The sequence below is a fragment of the Perca fluviatilis genome, chromosome 9 (genome assembly GCF_010015445.1).
Source record: "Perca fluviatilis chromosome 9, GENO_Pfluv_1.0, whole genome shotgun sequence".
In the NCBI taxonomy this organism is placed as follows: domain Eukaryota; kingdom Metazoa; phylum Chordata; class Actinopteri; order Perciformes; family Percidae; genus Perca; species Perca fluviatilis.
Window position 1 is genome coordinate 16048248 of NC_053120.1, and position 21014 is coordinate 16069261.

Consider the following 21014-nt stretch of genomic DNA (forward strand, 5'->3'; position numbering starts at 1 on the left):
TTAAAATTTTGCATTTGGAAATACAGATTACAAAATAGGAACGATAGCAAAGACAATATACAACAGGATCGAAACAGCATGCATGTCCACAGCAAACACGCTGCAATGTTGTAAAATGACATCGGACAGTTTCTTTTTTTAAATCAGCATATTCTGCAAATCAAGACTGTGCAGAGAAAAATCTGTCTTCCACATTCAATTTAATTGACATTTTTTTCTTTCATCTTATAAACAAATGGTCACATAAGAAGAATCACATGGCAACAAATAAATAACTACAGATCTTTTACTACGACTTACAGGACAACAGTGATATTATGCTATTCTCACTATAAGCTTCAAGTGGAAACTAAACTGCGTTTTTCCAGAGACAGTTGTAGAGTCGTTTAGAAAACCCCGTGTTATTAAAGGGACATTTTAATCAGACCTAAAACACTCTGGGAACAAGCATTAAAGACCGCCTTTAGACACAGGACTCCTGTTTGAGCTTCGCTCGTCTGCTTCTTCAGTTTGGGACACGACTTTAGCTTCACTGCTTTTTAACACAACACAAACAAAAGCTGTGCAAACGAGTAATGCAAGTCAGTGGTGTCTCAGACTAAAACCAGCAGATGAGTCAAAACTAAATACTTTACAAGACTATTAGAAAATATACATGAAGGTGATTTCTTCATCTCGTCGGTTTGGAAAATGGACTTTCGTTAGCCTGAAAAGTTTTGCTTTCCGTATTTCAGTGTTTAGCCTCAGACTCAGACAGAAGGAAATGTTTCCCATGAAAGTTACATAACTCAACAATAACTCTGCTGAGCAAAGTTGACCTTTTTTTCCCCAAATACATGCCTTTTTTATTTCCTTACATGAATCAAAGGTGTATTAGCTGCCTAACATGAACTCAAATCTTCACCAGTGATAGTGTTGCTGTTAGCTAACCTTGTTAGACAAGTGAAAAAGGTATCTAATACCTTTGTCACACTTTCTGTTAACTTTGAGTGCGCACACTAGATATCCAGAGGAGTGTAAGCTTCAATGCAAGTCCGTCAAAATCAGAACGTGTCTAACAACTCTTCTCCAGTACAACACGCTTCGTTTGCCAAATGTTTTGCATGTAGGTGTTTTCTGTAGCCGGAAATGTTTGTTAGATTAAGCATGCTGTACTGGAGAAGAGTTGTTTGACATATTTTCATTTTGATGGAGTCAAATTTCTCATGTCCAAATCATGTAATATACATTTAAGAGTTGCAGTTCATTTCACAAAGTGAGACTGTGTTGCAGCACAGAACGTGTGGTCACGATGCACACAGCTTCATTTGAGTATTTGTGACTAACTAGTATCTATTGTCTTTTTAAGAACCGTGACTCGCTCAAACTGCAATTTTTCACGTGGGGGGGAAAAAATGACCAACAAAGAAATACATTCGGAGTGCCGTTCCTTTCCAACACGAGAGCGCAAGCTGCACTGGAGTAAGCCCTTTCTAGTTTTGCATCCCCTAAAATCTTCACAGATAAAAAAAAAAACAAGACAAGCCAAAATATAGTTTACAAAGGAAAATAGAGAATTCATCTTTTCTTTGACATGGAAAATATCTCCGGAGTAAACATCTGGAGTGAAACGGTCAGCATTCACATCGGGCAGAACAGTCCCTGCTCAAAAGCCAGGAAGTCACAAATAAAGTGCAAAGCAACTAGTGGACTAAACATAGCACAAAGCAAACATAGCAAAGCACAAAAAAAACAGAAAAAACAAACAAATCAATAGAAAAAACAGAATTACACTTTACACAGTCCAAAACCTGACATGATAGGCAACAACATAAAAAAGTCATATCTTTAAACAAACTCAGCATCGCTAGATCAAACTCCTTTACATACCATGGGATATGAATCAGCTCAATGTGTCTATCATGTCATGCAGTTGACTGCGTAATGCAGAAGCTTCAGAAGATTCAAGTCCACATACGCAAACGATCAGTGCGCGTGCCAATCTACGAGACAGAACCTGCTTCCATTTTCTTAAGAAAGCCAAAAGGGTTGTGTTGACGGAGAGGAGGGGGCCGGATCGACTGCGGGTTATTTTTGTACGAGAATCGGCTGTTTACACTCGTACGTGGTGAGATGCTACAGTAGGAAGAGAAAGAGAGAGACTGATTCCTCAGAGGAGGAGAGGGGGGGGCGACTGAAGAGCAGAGAGAAGAAGAACAAGTCCGGTCCGACCGTGATGGGACCAATAAACTCCAACATTTGGCAAACAGGCTAGAACTAGGACACTGCCACAGAAAATACATTCTCTTATCATTCGTGAAGTAGCATTATACACAGATGGAGGTAAAAGAGTCACTTAACAGGAGTTAACTGTTGCACAGGAGAAACCCATACATGCATCCCTTTAGACTTTGTGATAGCGTTACGTTACACAAATCAAACCTGCAGAGCTATAGAAGGCCTTCATTTAGAGGTTTTGACTGTCAGTTTAGTCATGCATTTTGTTTCAGCTATAGCGTATGTACAAGGTCAGTGTGAATGACTAGTATTCAGCAGGATGACACGGAGTAAAGGGATGGGGAAAAGCTCAAATCACTGGCAATGCAACAGTGAAGTTTGTGCTCACACATTTTGTTTTAGGAAAACCACATTTGGAAACATGTAAATCTGTAGAGAATGAGTTCTATACATTTGTTTCAGGGACTTAAAGGAAAAATCCAACAAATAAAAACTGCTTCTGGGAAAGTGTTGTGCATTTCCGTGCAAACCATTTTTTTAGTGGTTTATTTTTCTTCCTCCTATGGGTTAACAGGTGTGTGGATATTTCCAGCAACTACAGTGAAATGGGTCATTGATCTAAAACATCAACAGAAAATCAGGTTTGGCGTCTGTTTCTGTGGGATTAAAGAGAAAGGGTTTCCTTATACAGCAGCTGTTTTGTTCAACAGTCCCACAGGAAGAGATGTGTTCAAGTGACGTCTGGAAAAATGTAGGAAATTACCAACTGAAGAAGTAGAGATTCACAAAAAAAAAAAAAAAAAAAAAAAAAGTTCAAAGTACAGCTGGATTTATGTTTCTTGTTACTCTGGTGTAAAAATAAATGTATAGTTCAGTTTACGATTTCACTCGTTGATTGTCATAGCAACACTTGAAATGCTCATACAGTTTAAATTTTTTCTTCCATTTTCTAACACAGAGCGCCGATGTTGAGCTTCATCTCAAATTACAAATGTGTCCACTGACTAAAAAGTAGAGAACTGAGATGGGCATTCCTTGTTTTGTTGAAGCAATAATAAGTAAAAGAGTAAGGAGCCTGCAAAGCCCTGACAGAAAGACCATAAATAAGTTAAAATAAAAAATGTGACAATAAAAAAAAATCCAACAATTTGGGACTTTAGCTGCTCTGTAACACAGAGCAATGATGACGGAGAGGACTGAGATGTGCACTGTGAAGGGCCTTGCTAGGTTATGCTACCAATGTGTCCGGTGTTACTGAAAAGGAGAATCACGAGCTTTTCTTCAAATTACTCAAAGCTGTCTTCACTATCAACGATCTCTAACAGTAACGTGTAGGAGAAAACAGCCGGCGCTGGAAATGAACAGTTCTTTCTTTATCTCAGTAGTTCCTCTCTGCCTCCATTACCGCAACATTTCAGAAGAATAAATCCAGCTCAACTTCTGGAACGTGTTGAAACAATAAAACATCAGAGGTGGATTTTTCCTTTAAGGGTTGTCTTTTTTTTTTGTGTGTTTCTCATTTGCATAGGAATCACAGATCTGTTGAAGGCAAACAAAACCTTTGATGGAGGATTACAGCAGACAAACATTTCAACTGAAACAAATTGTACAACTGTGTGCATTAAACCACACGTGATTCCTTATCGGGAGGGAGGAGGGGGACAGCGCTTTAGATGAGTAAATGATTAGTACGTCTGTACATCAACATTACAATATACCAAACGTGATCCCACAGACCTAAACACACCTCTCTCAGGGAAACTCTGACAAAAGGCCAAGGCAGACAGAACTTTGACACACTTTGTTTGACACATTTTGGCAAAGGAGATTGGATGCAGTCAGAGATGATATTAATATGTACAGTACATGTTCAGATGAAACTTGTGTAAACATTTTTCAGTTGTAAATGTGGCGTAAACAGTTGTAGACTCTACTACATCCTACAGTTTATGGGACAGTTTTGTTTTGGGTTTTAAACAAAATATGGAATTACGAGGTTTCTGCCCAACAGCGATGACCTATACACGCTTTTCTTAAACAGACCCCCTTATCTGTTTACTAAATGGAGTAAACAGACATTCTTCAATAAAAAACATCCTCATGTTCATAATAACTATATTTGCATCATATAACATAACCATTCGGCCATTAAAATTCATACACTTTGCATGATACTTTTGTTTTTGATGACCTCTGTGGCAAAGTAGCGTTTTTGTTAGAGTTTCCCTGTCAAAGAGCAAAAAGCCTCCCCATAATTGCACTCCTTCTCAAACACTTTAAACCCATCCTTTGATTTTTTTTTTGTTTGTTTTCGTTTTTAGCCCTACTTTAAAAAACATCAACAATTTGGCTATAAACTGTACTGATACAAAATACAGTACATTGATTTGTCAAACCTTACACAACATAACCACAAATATCACGGACCAAAAGTTAAGTTCCTCTCAAATACAAGAAAATGTTACAATAAGTTACGAAAATACGTTGTCACATTAGACACTTAAGTAGAACAGTAGAATACTCATGTAAGGCAAAATCAGGTGATTTCACAGTGACGACTTAAAAAGATTTAAGATTTTAGTGTTTAAAAACAGACAGCTTCCTTCACTGAAAAGAAGTTCAGTCCGGATATATATACTGGCAGAAAATTAATTTGGACGCGTTTTTCTTGCTTTCTAGTTAAATAGAAATACCTGAAGATTTCTCTCAGAAAAAGTTAGTTCAAGGGACGTAAAACCAACCCATTTCTGGAGCCCGCAGCATTTCCTGGAGCTGTGCTAAAAACTATGATATTTAGATTTGAGCGTTGGGCTGCAGCATGGCAACGTCTACCACATCCTTCATCAGAGAATGGCACATCCAACACCTAAGAGCAACTATGGGGAGGTTTTGCACTCCTTCATTAACCAAGTAGCTTAACAAACACATAAATATGTTAGTAATTAATAAATAGACACAAATTACATCAGTGCAATTTTACACTATGCCTACAGAGAGCATTTTGGCATCAAATTTAAATTATGAAATGGAATATAAAATCTGTAACTAAATAAATAAAACATGTAAATACATAAAGCATCAAAACATACAGTACATGATGAAAATAACATTTGGTTGTCAAAAATAAAGCTTTGAGTGTGAAATAGAAAGCCGTTACGGCATGATGGGAAAACCGATTCATTTGATTGCAGGGCTGTGCTATGTTTTTCTTTTTCTTTTTTTAAACACAGCCAATATAAACGGGTACGGTTTAGCCCAATGTCCTAGCAGCTTCCTGCTACAAGCAAATATCAACAAAACAAATATTAAAGTGGATATGAAAATAAAGAAAAGAATTGTCAAATGTGCGTTTTTGGAATATATGTGGCATGTAATGGTACACCGTAAACACAGCAGGCTAGCGAAAGCGCCGAGCGACGAATCTCATTCAAAACGACAGCGAGGCCATTCCCCTGGCAAGCCACTGGATGTCTTTTTCCCTGTTGTCTATTGGTGGCGCATCGTTTCAAAGGGCTTCACGGAGTCGAGGGCGAGGTCGGACAGCTGGACGGCCATGCAACGAGGGAGAGGGTTCATCAGGCCCTTTGCTTCTCTCCATTCACAAGTTAGTGTGGGTTTTTTCTTCTTCTTGTTCTCGGCCACAGTCAGCCTCTCGCGTTACAGCCTGTCCATCCTGAACGTGTCCTCGGTGGCGGAGTCGGCAAGCACCATGTCGGGGTCGTTGAGCATGTGCAGTCCGTCCAGGGTGAGCGGGTCGATCTTCAGCTCGTCCAGAGGGAACTGAGAGTCTGCGTCGAAGCTGACATCACCAACACCCGCCAGAGAGTTGGTCAGCTCTTTGGAGAGGCTCGGCGGAGACTCCCCTGTGACTGAGACACGGGACATCAGAGAAAGAAGTAGCTACTGACATCTGGGAAACAAAATGCACGTTTGGCAAAAAGCACGTGAGCATTTTTACACAGGTTTAAACTAAAGTTAAGGAGGTATTTTGCATTTTCAACAGTAAGTAGCACGGTGTACTAGTTACGTATCAAATATTTTCATTTTTTTAATCAAGCTGTTATTTTACACTTATTTAATTTGTGCCAAGAAAACAAAACTAAATACAAAGAATTAGTACACCATTCGATCTAAAAAAAATTTAAATAAAAGACTGATTAATTGCTCGCAGCCAATCACCACAAGCGTTCTTCGATTGAATGCGACGTGTGATAGGCTTAGCAGCAGCAGTAGCCCATACAGTCTGTGGTGTGGTGAAGTCGAGCCCAAATAATACTTAATTGTCCGGGTATTTCATAACTTTAAAAATGTCAAACACATATAATGAAGGTAAAAGTGAACCTGATAGACTTGTGTTGGCGCTACCTGTTAAGATGATGTTGGGGATGTTGCCATGGCTACTGTAGCCGAGTTGCTGCGAGTCCTGTAGGCTGCTCCCGGTGAGGCCCATCATGGCTGCTTGTGTGTAGTTAAGGGTGGAGCACTGGTTGAAAAGGCTGGTGGAGCTGATGGGGTTCTCGATCATGTTGAACTGCTCCAGCTAAACAAAGTACAGAATTGTAAAAGACAGGGACTATCTCAGGAAAACATCTGTGTCATGGCTTGTGTGTGTGTGTGTGTGTGTGTGTGTGTGTGTGTGTGTGTGTGTGTGTGTGTGTGTGTGTGTGTGTGTGTGTGTTCCGTTTCACCTGATGAGAAAGGGCATTGGTCTGCCTTAATGCCAACTGCTGATCATAGAAGGAGTCGCCAAATATACTGCCCACCAAGGGAATGTGCTGGAGGAAGAGAAGTAAGCCACAAAAATTCAGAACAAATGTCAAGAAAGCAGCTACAATTAATACACAAAAGCAGAATTAGCCAAAAGGCAAGTTAGGCGGGCCCACGAGCAGACATTTCAGCGATGGAATAACAGAAAAACACAAGCAAAACACACAACTGTCAGACTGAGCAGCGACCAAAGCAAATGGTTGTCATGATCAGGGCTGTCGCGGTTCAGAGACAAAAAGAGGAGGCTGGTGAAACACTAGAAAAAACATGAAAAAGTAATGCTCAGTAACACCTAATAATTCTTAAAATGACAAAAACAAACTCCAAAAATACTAAGACATGAAATGGAGTTATGAACGTGTGGCTGTTTTTCCCGTCCCTGTAGAGGACACCGCGACAGCCCTGTTCACTAGAACACAAACACAATTCAACTTGCTAAAAAAGGGAAATTCTGGTTTTGTGAGTGTTATTCTGATATTGCTGTCCTCCGCTGTGGCGAGTTGACAAATGTAGGAACAACTTCAACAGCTTTCCAAACAGCAACAGTTCAACAAAAATCATTTCAAGCACGCTTTTGAACTGTTATACTGAACGGCGTAACTGTGTAGCGTATCCACAGTAAGTAAACCACCTGCTGTATTGGATCCACTCTTCTCACAAAGTGTTTGAGATGATTTCTCTTAGGACGTTTTTTTTTTTGGAAAGTCGTAGGAGCTCAAGACTGAGTCAGCGTTTCCTAATTCTCAACAACAGGGCGGAGAGTAAAATGTCATTTTCCAGCTCGTCACAATTGACAAAAGTAGGAGAACCTTGCGCAGGTTGACGAATACTGGAATTTACCTTGAAAACACCAATATTGGCTTTTATTTTTTTTTTTTCTAAAGTGGTGTAGTCCTTGGCTTTTTTTTTATTTTTTTTAATTTTTTTTTTAAAATAGTGGTGGAGTCCCAGGACAATTTGTAACATCAGCCTTTTAGTCACTGATGAACCAGAGGTGACTTAATCAGTGCACAGAAGCCACAACTTTAGAATGGTTTATACTCTACCTTTCAAAATAAACTTTCTACCTTTTTTGCTTCACCTTTTTTACTTGAGTTAGCTGGTTCTGACTTTATAAGGTTCCCTGTGGAGGTTTTGACCTCTAGTAGAGCTATAGAGCCGTTTTCTATGAATTGGATTCCCGTTTTGTTTATCTTGTGTGAGAGGACGCACACCTGACGCAATGCACATTCCTGCCAATGGCTTCACACTATTTCACTGATGTGCAAGTGGCTGTAACAAGCCAAGATACGCAGTAAGGCACCGACAAAAGACAGTGAAGAAGACTGCTAGCTCCGAAACATGGAGAAAACAATGCTGGATTTAAAATACCTACAAAATCTGTGGAAATTAATTCAACACGTTTGTTAGACTGCAAGAAAATACACAATTTCAATGTTACGTCTTTTGAGTAACATTGAATGTAAACCTAACTTTTGTTTGTTTACAAGAAAACTCCACAGGGCCCCTTTAACTAAATTCTGTTTAAATATATTTAATAATTTTAAATATATTTTGTTTCAACGTTGCCATTGATAACTTTTTCATTTTTTCAGCTTTTGACAAAGTAATTGCTTTTCTCGATGTGGCCTTGCACCTTGAAAAACACTTAACACATAAAGTGTATTATTAAAACACATGCAAGCTGTCTTTGCCTTTCTGCCAAATGTTTGAGTGAAGTCAGGATGAAGCTCTGATGACTTTCCCCCAACGGAGAGAGCGTTGTTTGGTTTGTGTGTATGTGAATAGCAGATGTAAACTGAGTTTATGTCTGTGCTTCAATTAGCGAGTTTTTGACTCACAAAATACAAACGGCTAATGTCATCATTAAGTCTGAATGATGGCAATGAAGTCTCACAGTAACAATGTTTATGGGCAGGAGCCTTTATGTGTGAATGTGTTGCAGCTCATCCATGTGAGAAAGTTATTTCAGTCTTATGTGGTGCATACTAAAAAGACTTGGATTTTGCTCGCTGAAAGATTAACATTTTAAGTGTAAAAACAGGTCGGGGCCTCCATCAACATACTGTCGCCATGTTGTCATGCACACAGTGAACAGTGACAGTGGTGATGAAGAAATGAGTTATGCAGCGGTTGACACCATGAGTGGTTAACTGCTGATACAGAGGATGAAAAGCAGCCTAAACTCATCTACAATTAGCTTTCCCCCAGGCGCAAAGCTCTTCCCAAAACAGCAGCTAGCTCGGTGGTGGGGCCCTTACTTGAGGCGAGCCGCCGGGGGAGAAGCCTTGATTGGAGCCTGGGGAGGTTGGTGACTGAGTGGCTGGTGAGCCAGTCTGATTGCGGTACTGTTGGAGGGAAGAGGGTTAGCTAGCACTAAGCTTTATGGCTGTCACACACAAATCTAAAAAGGACGGGATGTGAGAGGGCATCAGCCTCGGACCAGATGAATTGTGGAACAATGCTGTTTTGTCTATACTTCTGGAAAATGTGATTGTGGAATAGTAACATTTGCTGGTCTACTCTAATTAAATGGTAAAGTTAATGTGGTTTAATTCTGTATCTTATAAGTTTATATCAGCCAATGTCATTCTTCAGTACACACACATTCAACCAACTACATCTGAAAATTAACCCACACATAAGCTGACAAAACGATAGCAAATGCTAAATAGTGAGTAGAATTAGTCAGCTTTAAAAGGAACACGCCGACTTATTGTGACTTTATCTTATTAACCGTAACCCCCAGAGTAAGACAAGTCGATACATACCCTTCTCATCTCCGTGCGTGCTGTAACGCTGTCTGACGGCTCCAGCATTAGCTTAGCACCAGCACAGATCCTGCGGGTAACTGGTTCCAACTAGCCTACTGCTCCGAATTGTGACACAAGTGACAAAATAACACCAACATGTTCCTGTTTACATGTTGTGATTTGTAGAGTCACAGCGTGTACAAAAAACAACGTAACATGAGACACAGCCATCTTCTATCCGTAAACAAACCGGGAACTATATTCTCAGACAGGCTTGCTGCGAGCATATCACTCCGCCCAAGTACTATATTCTTCCGCCTGAGAATATATTTCCCGGTTTGTTTACGGTTAGAAGATGGCTGTGTTTCATGTTACGTTGTTTTTTGTACACGCTGTGACTCTACAAATAACAACATGTTAATAGGAACATGTTGGCATTATTTTGTCACTCATTCGGAGCAGTAGGATTACAGGAACCATTCACCTGCATGTTCTGTTATAGGCTGATGCCGCTGGAGCCGTCGGACAGCTTTACAGCACGCACGTAGATGAGAAGGGTATGTATCGACTTGTCTAACTCTGGGGGTTACGGTGAATAAGCTAAATTCCCAATAAGTCGGCGTGTTCCTTTAAAGGATTCGCAGGAATCTTCCGTAACGTGAACATACAACAAGTAATAAAAAGCTCTGCTTTGAAGATAACTGAAGTAAAAAGTCATAATTATCTGGTAGTCAAGAGTAAAGACATACCGTTTCTCCTAACAAGGTGAGTAATTCTACAAAATGACAAAGCAGTGTCAAAGCCCAGTATCATAAAAAGGATGTGAAGATATTTACTGGGATATGTTCTGTGTAGCTGAAGAACTTTCGAAACAACAGGGAGGCAAAATGAATAGAAGCTTAGGAATAAGCAAAATGGTTCCAGTCATTTCATCAAATTAATAGATTTCTCTGCTTCCACCTCCTGGTTTCTTACCGAGCCGATACTGATGCTGGCGGTGGTCTGGCTCTGGCTGTCTGGGGAGGGGCTGCTTGTAGTGGTACCAGGGGAGGCCAGAGTTGGCAATGTGATGAGCTGGATGCCCTGCGGCAGGACCTGCTGCTGCTTCTGGAGCTCACTGAGCAGCTGAGCCTGGGCCTGGGCCGTCAGCTGGTTGAACAGCGGGAACTGAGAGAGCTGCTGCTCCAGGGTCAACGACTCTGTTGGCACGACCTGAGGAAAGACCCACATGGACTCTGTTTAGACTCGTCCTGTAAAAAGTAGGGCTGCACAATTAATCACAATTTTATCGAAATCACAATATGGACTAGTGCAATATTCAAATCGCAGCGCAATATTTGTTAAAGCCAAAATATGTGTTAAACTATTCTGAATTAACTGCCAATCACTGCTCATGCACACGCATTCATTCTCCCTTGTGGGGGAGGGGCTTAAGAGACCGTTTTGGGCTTTAGCAGAAAGGGGGGAGGGACTGAGAAGTTGTCGATGTTCAAAAGTTTTGGCTATGTCCTGGATCTTCGCAATCCTACCTACAGCACCTTTTAATTTCTTTAATTTTAATATTTTTCAATGAAAATAACGATACAAAAATGATCATTCCCTCCAATATTGTGAAACATATCGCAAACGCACTATCAGTCAAAAAAATCGCAATTAGATCTTTTTCCTCATATCGTGCAGCCCTAATAAAAAGTGATATGTTGAATTTACTCGAGGATTATTTGAATGTAATTTCAGCTCTTCTCCCTACCAGCGACAGGTTGCTTGAGCATGTAGTTTGACTGTTCCACCATTATAAAAAACACCAACCCAAAGCACATCTTATTCACCATAGCTAATAGTGTGGAGACATACTTGTGTAAAACTAGGCATTTGTTGACTACTCTCTTTAGCCAGCTGTATGGGGATAACAGCCAAACAAAAGAAATTGCACACCACAACTTTAATCCTTGTGTTGACGTCGGGTCACATTCACCCGTTTTAAATTTTTGTTTTATATAAGAAAATATGGGACGTAGAATGAAAGCGCTGAAAATGTGTAGAAGAAAAATTTTACAATTTAAAAATGTTAAAACGTTCAAAGTTGACGGGAAGACAACACAAGGGTTAAGTTAGCCGAGCAGAGCTTTACCTGCGAGATGTTAATGGGTGAGGAGAGGGTGGGGGAAAGCTGCTGTGGGGACTGTTGGAGATGGAGGTCAGAGGTGAGGCTGAGCGGCACCACGGGTGGTTGCCGGCGCTGTGCCGTCACAGTCATGGTGGGCTGAGAGGAGGTGGGGATCCCTGGTGAGGAAAAAACAAAAACAGAGTACACATGAAGGGTTTCCTTTTGTCCCACCTAAATCAAACCAAGTATGTACCAAAGACTGACAACTCTTCAAACAAAGAACTTCAACAAATCAAAATATTAATTAATTGTAATTTTGAACAAATATATACAAAATACAAAAACACAAAGTTAAAGATTTTCGGCCATGTCAACAAAGATGTTGAGCTAAGCTAAGAGCTGCTATATTATGGCCAAAATAAACACAAATTGGATGAATGGAAATTATTTTTCCATCAACTAACTGAACTTAATTAAAACAAATTCACAATTAAGTCTGCAGTTAACATGTATATTTTGTATGTAACTATGTGTGGGATGCATAATACATGTAAAATCACATTTGACTAAAGGCTCTGACACACCAACCCGACGGCTGACCTTTGGCAGAAAAGGCTGTCGGACTGCCTGCCTCTCCGAGTTAGTCAAAAAAGTGCCTTAGAACACACCGAAGCAACGCCGACTTGAGCGTACGTTCTGCGCGTGTGCGAGACGTAATACGTCTCCATAACAGTAGGTGGTGCTAATCTGTATTGTCGCCCAAAAAATGAAAACCGGCAGCTGATTGGACGAACGCGTCACGCGGGTCTGGCTGCTCCCGTATTTTACAACGGAGCATAATGGCGGCTTGTTCGGAATACAATTTCATATTTTACGAAGATAGTTCACCAAAACGTGTTTCTGAAAACATTTAAAGCGAGAAATAGGCTATGCAGATGCCGTCTTCATTTCAGATCGACAAAGGTCAGTTTAAAAGATTTTCGTCAGATTTTGAGAGGTGTTAGTCAGGCTCATCGCGCTCGTCATTTCCCGGGTTAGCGCTCCACCAATCAGATTGGCCATTGAGTCTGACTGCCCGCCTTCCAATTAAACATGTCAAATCAGCCTAAATGAAAGCCGACGGCTCCTCAGACTGACGATGGCACAGAACACACCGAACAGACTCGAGTCACTGACCTCGCCAGACTGTCCGACAGCCGATATTCGGGTTGGTGTGTCAGGGACTTAAGACAGCAACCTCCACACGTTTCACAACTCTTGTGATGGTGGTTTGGGTTTTTCCGCATCAAGTATTCAGTGACTAATTTATGCTGCTGAGCCAAATTGATTTTCGGATCAAAAAGGACACAAACCTTTATCGATCAATGGCCCCTCCAGCCCTTTTATCTCTCTTATATCTTTTTTATAAGGAACATGTATTCTGTTGATCAAAGTTAAGTGGACACTACACAAGAGTTTTCTGTTGACGTTTAAAGTCAGCAACGTCCTCACTTGATGTACATTTAGGTGTAGAAAGTTTTACGGTTTTCGGGAGGTCAAGTATTATTACCATGGCTGGCAGCACTGATGCCCAGGTGGGTGAGGTTGGTGGTCAGGCTGCCCGTGCTGTTGGACGAGCTGAGGGAGGGGAAGGCCACGGCGTCCTCGGGGTCCAGCGGGGTGGACAGCGGAGGAGGGAACTGGATGTTTGTCAGGTCAGGCAGCGAACCACCGGTGTTGTGTGCAGCTGGGAGCATGGACGGGTTTAACTCCTGGTCTGGTGATGGGAATATACTAAAAGACACAAGTTCTGTCAGACGGAGAAAAGCTACTCCATGTGACCATGTCACTACACTTCTGACTAATATGCCTGAATAACGGTCTTACCTGGATCAGCACCCTTTGGGTTTTTACTTGGATGTTTATCAATTATTATTATTATTATTATTTTCATTAATAAGTGTATTTGATATAGCACCTTTCACAGATAGTCACAAAGGGCTTCACATGATAAAATTGTTAAAAGAAGACCCAAACAGTAAAATCAGCAAGTAAAAAAGAGAAATAAAATACTGTTAAATAATGTTAAAGTGCTTTTCCAGCATGTTTGCGGTCTACCTAGACCAGCTGTCTTGTATCAGTGCACTTAACAGTATGACTTATTTATGGCTGTGTGACTGACATGCTCCTGTGCCCCAGGGGTGTTAATAATACTCACTTGATTCCCGGGACATCACATGTGTTGGGCTTTGATGAATCATCCTGAGTAGAAAACATAATATTGAGCTGTATATCTGACGTGGTTCACAAGTATCATAAAAAGTGCACAGCTTGTTAGCCCTTCCCTTTTCTGGTCAGTACCTTCTCGCCATCCCACAACTGTTCCTGCGCATCCTTGTCTGCATTTGACTCTGAATTCTCCATCCCAGGCACTGTTAGCAGCAGTACTAATTAGTGAAACAGCAAGACACAGTTGCTTTGCTATGACAAAATGCATAACAATCAGTGCAAGAAATGAGTCATCAATATCCCAGCCAGTCAAGCAGGATATAGTGCTGTGCACTAGATTCCTGAGTGTCTAAAAATAGCAAGGTGACCACCAGACAGACTAAGTGGATGCCAGCCAATCTTGGCTTCATTATATGAGAGCCTCACACATAAAAAGACATAATCCATGGATAATCAGTGAATTATTGATCGTCCTCTCTAGACCATCCTGGGTCAGCTCCATTCAGAGATGTTACTTCTCTACAGAGTACTGTAGCAGCATGCTGAAGAAGTTCTTTGCCTGAGATCAGTATCCATTTACTCCATAATTATTTCATTAAGAGTCTAGATCTACTTCTTTGTGACATCAACGCTTTGATGTCATTCAAGGTTTGCCGCCTGCATCAGTACATTGCACATTAATAAATAAAAGTGGCTCTGTGTCTTTGTAACTGGATCTTCCATTACCTCGTTTAGGCTGCAGCTCCTGTGATCCCCCTGCAAACACCTCCTGGGGCTTCGGATTCATGGCGCTCTGGTGTAAGGCAGAGTCCGAATTTGTCCTGTATGGGTTAGAAAGAGGAGATGTCTGCAAAATCACTGCCAAATCCCGAATACTGGCAGAGAGCCAATTCTACAGCATCACATTCACGAAGAGCCACATTGTGTTACACATTCTATACAGACCGTTATTTGACATCATACAGCTCAATACGTGGCCTTCTTTGTGTATCTTTGTAACAGCACGAATGCACAGTCATGTAATTACATTTTTGTAATTGAGCTCTATCCGGTTGTGTGTCCCAGTTATCACTTTAGCAAATGGACATGGGGAGGTGGCTTACCTTCTCCAGCTAGTGTCTGGCGGTGGTGAGAGGTAAACTGAGCTGTAAGGACAGCTGTCAATGTGAATTTAGTTAAGGCAAATAAAGTAGAGGAGATTAAAAATGCATCTCAGCTAATCCATACTTTCATGTCTGTCCGCTGATTCGACCTAATGCATAATAAATGACCACGCACACAAGTGTTATTGGGATCCGATTACTTGCCAAAAGGCATCAGTGTCTTGTCATCTAATGCTATGTTCACACGTGGCCGGCTATTTTCATAAACGGACATTTCAACCTCTCCTTTTCAAAAATAACATTGTTCACAGCTGTCAGTTTTCAGAAAAGTGTTAGTTTACACGTACCCGTGTATATATGCCGTCAATGCTGTCAAGAGCATGCCAAACCTGTAGGTGGCAGTGTAACGAGAAGCTCAAGCCCACGTTAGCCAATCAGAATTCTGAAAATAGCAAAAACAGCAACGAATCACTTCCTCTCTCTTCTCTTCCTCGGCTGCCTAAACCTCCGTTTGTCTCAGTTTACATGCAAACGCGTAAACAAAGTTTTCTAAAATCTCCACTCTGGCCAGAGTTTTTAGAAAGAATCGTTTTCAGAGGTGAATTCTCCGTTTGCGTGTAAACAAAGGGCACAAACGAAGGGAAATGTCTCAGTTTTTCAAAATAACCATGTACGTGTAAACAGGGTATAATTAGGGTTGCAAAGGGGCGGAAATTTTCCAGTAAATTTCTGGAAACTTTCCATGGAAAGTTTAGCTGGGGAATTTTGGAAACGTTCCAATTTGGAAACTTTCACGGGAATTAACGGGAATAAACGTGAATTAACTGGAAAAAAATCATTGTATGATTCAATATCAGGCTACATGTAGTGAAACAAACAATTCGCTTCACCCTTTGTTCAAAATCTGCTGAACAATGCAGAGCTATGGCTGATAATCTCTCTATCACCACATGTGGTGGTTTTTGTTATGCGTTAGCCCTACTGTACACATATAACTGCACTGCTACGCTCTGAGGTCTCAAATATATATATTGTTTTTAATTAATTCTTTAAAACCCATTTGGGACATGACGTGTTTCACTTTAAGGTTGCATTTAGTGTGATACATTTATACACATACAGACTTTAATTACAGATGTTTTGACAGGTAAAAGTGCATTGAAAGATTGTTATTGACTGTAAAGCACGGTCGTCATGTTAGTCCTGCCTGTATATCATTGCATGGCTAACGTAAATGAACAGCCAGAGCTGGAGGAGCCTCCCATATAATTTAGATCCCCAGTTAAGAATTCAAGTTTGTCATTCCAACTACAAAAATAACATGTATATTAGGGCTGGGACGATATGCTTTTGTCCCAATTCGATTCTTTCACAATACATGGGTGCCAATACAATTTATATTGTGATTTTCATTTATTGCAATTCCAGAAGTATTGCAATTTTCTTTTCATCTTTAACAAAAACTAAAAGTTGAATAATACACTTCTAGAGACAATATATCATGAGACATTTCTAAAAAAAACTAATTGTTTTCTAAAAAGAGTGCACATCACGTCAGTCAGTCAGTCTGACATTTATTTCATTTTTAAAGAAGTACGTAACATGCATTTTCTGCTTTCGTACAGTTTTGCTGGAAACTGATATGATGTAGTTGCTGTTGGCGTTTTTGACGCCTTTTGTTCAAAGTTTGCTTTTTCCAACGTTTTAAATTGTTAAATTTTTCTTCTACACATTTTCCATGCTTATTTCTACGTCCCATTTTTTTCTGATATAAAAACAGAAATTGAAAACGGGTCAATTTGACCCAAAGTCAACACAAGGGTTAAATAAATAAAAATATTGATTCTAGGGAAAAAAACTCATTTTAAAAATCGTCGTTAAAAATAAAAAATATCACGATACATTCCCAGCCCTAATATATAGAACATTGTATTTCTGGCTGTGAGCATTTGGAGTTCCAAGTAAACGCTAGAGAAGAAATATTAAATCATATGAAAACTGTGTTGACACGGTTCAAACCTACTCAAGATGTTATGTCCCTTAACATGCTAACTTCATTACAACGACAGACTGAAGGTGCACAGTTCAAGCACACTCTGAAGCCTCAAAGTAATGCAGTCAAAACATCCTCAACATCACGTTTCCACAAAAAAACAAAAAAAAACAAAGGATATCTGGCGTCCATGTTTGTCGACTGACAGCGGCCGGCGGTGAGGAGACGTGATGCGGTTCCGGTCACGGTAAACACGCTCCACCAACCCGTGGTGCCTAGTAGTCCGGCTGGTATCCAGTACCGAGTTCTAGGGTGAACACATCAGGTGAATGAGGCCAGCAAAACAGCTTACCACAAAACTACGTCTTAGTATAATGTTTTAGGATTAATGGTGCAAATGTGTTCATTTTAAAAATGAGTCAAGCCATGGGCCCCCCATACTGATGCTTGAGTTGGCAAATGTATTTAAAGATGGAAAGCCATGACAAGCAATGATATACTTTAAAATTTAGGAACCAAATTACACTGCAGGGTAGAACTGGTATACCTTGTATTACACACTTCTGGCTTCCTCTCGCTCCTGAACCGTGATAAAACCTGGTCGGACTATGCAGCTCTGACCAGCAGCTCATTTCTGAACACTTTACGGCAATCCTACACTAAGCTAAGCCTGCAGACTTCTCTGTTTTGAGCCAATCTTTCACGAATACTACAGATAACTGCAACCTTTGTATGTTCAATATTATCGCCAACAGCTAAGAAAGGTACACTGATCGAGAACAAACCATTGATTTACCAGCCGAGAAAGGCTAAGGGCTCACCTGAAAAGGCAGGTCAATGTTGCCATTTCCAATCTGATTGACATTGGGCAGTGAGCCTCCATAGTACTGTCCACGATTCTGCCCTAGTTGCAAATACTGGGTCTTCTGTAACTGCAACTGTGCAAAGTAAAATTGCATGAAAGCATGAGTGAATGACTGATCGGATTCACAAATAAAGTAATGCTAAAAATGAATGATGCCTGCCAGTCCAGAGTGGTGACGAAAGATGAGTGAGTCCATTCATTGACAGATGAAACAAGATGAGACAGATTGGCTGTTTCATGAACAATCAAGAGGCGGACAACATCGGCAAATCACATCAGCTGATGTGAAGGACACCTGACTGACAGCTGGTGTAATTACAGTCTTTCCATGTAACACACCCAGTGATGACATTAGCTACGTGTCTTAACACAAAACCAGTCACAAAAGTCATGTATGGTATTACAAAAATAGTGATGGAAGTCATCTTCAACAATAATGAAGTTGATGATGATCTGAACAAATGCAATGGTTTGATGTTGGGATGGCAACACAAATAAATCTGGCAGAGAACACAGAACTGACTAGTTAATTTAGTTTTTTCCCCTGCAGTAAATGACAGTACAACTCAGATTTACACTGATGCATCGTGTGGTAAGTGCATCATTTTCCAGCAATCGGGCCAACAATTAGACCAAACATTTCCTGGAAACAAGACCTTTCTCGTTCTGTGGTTAATAGAGCTAAACCATTTGGAGATTCATTTTTCAGTTTAGTAGATCACCAGAACATAAATTGGTAACACTTTTGATAATTAATCAATCCTTTCAGTTTTAGGGTAAAAAATATCAAAACATTTAGTTGTTCCAGCTTCTAAAATGTTTGCTCAGTTTTATGTGATTGTAAACTTATGTCTGTAAACCTATATCTCATGTACAGTACTACAACAGTATGTTTATTGTAAATTACATTTTCCACTATTTTCTGAAACAAGTGAAATATGGCTGTGATTATATTATTTTCATCTGCGATTCTCTTTTCGATTAACCGGTCAATTGTGTTAATTCATAAAATGTACCAACAGCGAGGTCTTAAAATAGCTTGTTTTGTCCAACCAACAATCACAAATGCAAAAAATAATATTTTTTTCCAGCAAATCCTCACATTTGAGAAGCAGGAGGAACCAAAACATTTGGCATTATTATATATGACTTACATTATTAATGTATGTAATAATTTTTTATATTAAGGTATCAAGCATTAAGTGCAACCTTAGTGGTTAAGGCAGAATTTTCTTTTGATGGGAGAAAGTTGCCAAAGTTGACTTAAGGTGAACGTACAGTGAATAACTACATTAAAAATTGTAGAGATGAAACCAGTGAAACAGATGCATGTGGGTTGTTTAAAGCTGTAGATAATTTTCCACAAGTCTGATATTTGCTCATTGTAAAATAAATAAATGAGCAAGATAATATGGTACAGATCTGACGTTAATGTAACGGGTAACGTTAAACGTTAAGAGTGAATGGTTAACAGGGAGAAAAATCACAGCTGGAAAGGCTGGTTAACATCTGATTGGCTAGCAAATGCTAACTTAAGCCCTCTCAGAGGTATTGCTCCAATTTAGTTTCTAGCAACTGACTTTCCGAACATGTTGTTAGTTATTTGCATGGCAGACGATTTGTTTGCTAACGAAATGACAGCAGTGACTGGTCAAACCAGCACAGGTGCACATTAACGTTATTCCCAGCTCCAGCATGCTAGCTAAGATAGTTAACGCTCAACACGAGTAGCTTATTATAGCTGAATAACGCTGGCATGATGTATACAGGCAAAGTAGACACATCATTTGGTGGTGTTGAACCGATGCAGCTGAGGACGTTAATATTAACTTTAGCCACTTAGCATCCCAACGTCAAGATTTATCTCCGCAGCGGTCGACAGCTGCCAAACAGCGATGCAACAAAACGTAAACAGCCGGGGTGTGCAGGGCTTACCCGCGCAGCTCTGGTGATGTTTAGGTCTTTCATCACTTCTTCAAACGCAGCAGTTTCCTCCGCCTGTTTCTGATTATGCAAAGCGATTTTCTCGCTAAATTTGCGGGGATTGTTAGAGGACGCCATCTTTCCCTCTTCTTCTCAATGGAATGTTACGTTACACACCACGCTAGGGCCTTTTGGTCTCGTCATCACGCACGGCCAGCGGCACGACAGTGGTGTGTTGATGTTCTATGCGTTTTGCATCAGCTGTCGACAGTAACCCCGGCTTTGATAATGATGACACATACTGTACATGTGTAAGTATATACTTTATACATTGTGCATATAGCAATTTAAATAAAGTATACGTACATGCATAACAAATAAAGTACTAAGTGCAACAGGATGCATTGAGTAATGCAAATTGAATGAAATTACAAACAATGTTTAAACACAACAAAGGTGTATTTGTGTTGCTATGTTTCAAATGTTACAAGATACAAGAAAACAATGTATAAACTGAATGAAATGGTGATCACTAAAGGAGAAGTAGGAGAAGAAACTGGATTGAATTTGTGGTAATTTGATAATAATCCTTGTCAGTGTCCAGCAGGGAGGAAGGAATTGTACCGACTGATGGGCACTGGGAGGAAGATTCTTCTGGCGCGTTCAGTGGTGCAACTTGGTGGTGGTCTGTTGCTGAAGGTGCTCCTGTATTCATCCAGGAAGGCATGAATAGGGTTAGAGAGGTATTGTCTATGATGCTCAGAAGTTTGAGCATCATCTTGACTGAGGGACGACTGAGGGTTATAGGCTCTCTCTTTCTCCCCTTGTTTCCTTACTCTTCACGAAAATCCTAACATCCATATCAATATAGCTGATGTTGTTTTGTTGTAAAAAGACGACATGTAAAATCCTTGAACATGTTTTGGTTTTGGTTATACTGTATATATAGCCACATCTAGGGCTGCAAGATATGTCGACTCAATATCGTTATCACAATATCACGTTGCGCAATATTATATCTAGGGGTGCAAGATATATTGACTCAATATCGTTATCGCAATATATCGAAAGTGTCGCA

The 21014-nt window shown here is 40.2% G+C and overlaps 1 protein-coding gene across 4 annotated transcripts; it reads right to left on the reverse strand.

The window, feature by feature from the left end:
• Positions 1-183: 183 nt before the first annotated feature.
• Positions 184-20129, reverse strand: crtc1b (CREB regulated transcription coactivator 1b). Of its 4 annotated transcripts, none has more exons than XM_039810951.1 (14): positions 19949-20127; positions 17970-18086; positions 17330-17455; positions 15156-15217; positions 14779-14873; positions 14185-14255; positions 14042-14085; positions 13394-13617; positions 11869-12020; positions 10713-10949; positions 9246-9332; positions 6906-6992; positions 6583-6757; positions 184-6086 (listed from the first exon to the last, which is right to left on the reverse strand). In XM_039810951.1, exons 1-14 carry the CDS (start codon positions 20072-20074, stop codon positions 5875-5877), a joined length of 1815 nt encoding a protein of 604 aa, XP_039666885.1. In that variant the 5' UTR covers positions 20075-20127; the 3' UTR covers positions 184-5874. The 4 variants fall into 4 exon arrangements, with proteins under 4 accessions (XP_039666885.1, XP_039666884.1, XP_039666886.1 ...); XM_039810950.1 differs by having other exon boundaries at positions 14185-14270; XM_039810953.1 differs by having other exon boundaries at positions 6014-6127; positions 14185-14270; positions 19949-20129.
• Positions 20130-21014: the final 885 nt, after the last annotated feature.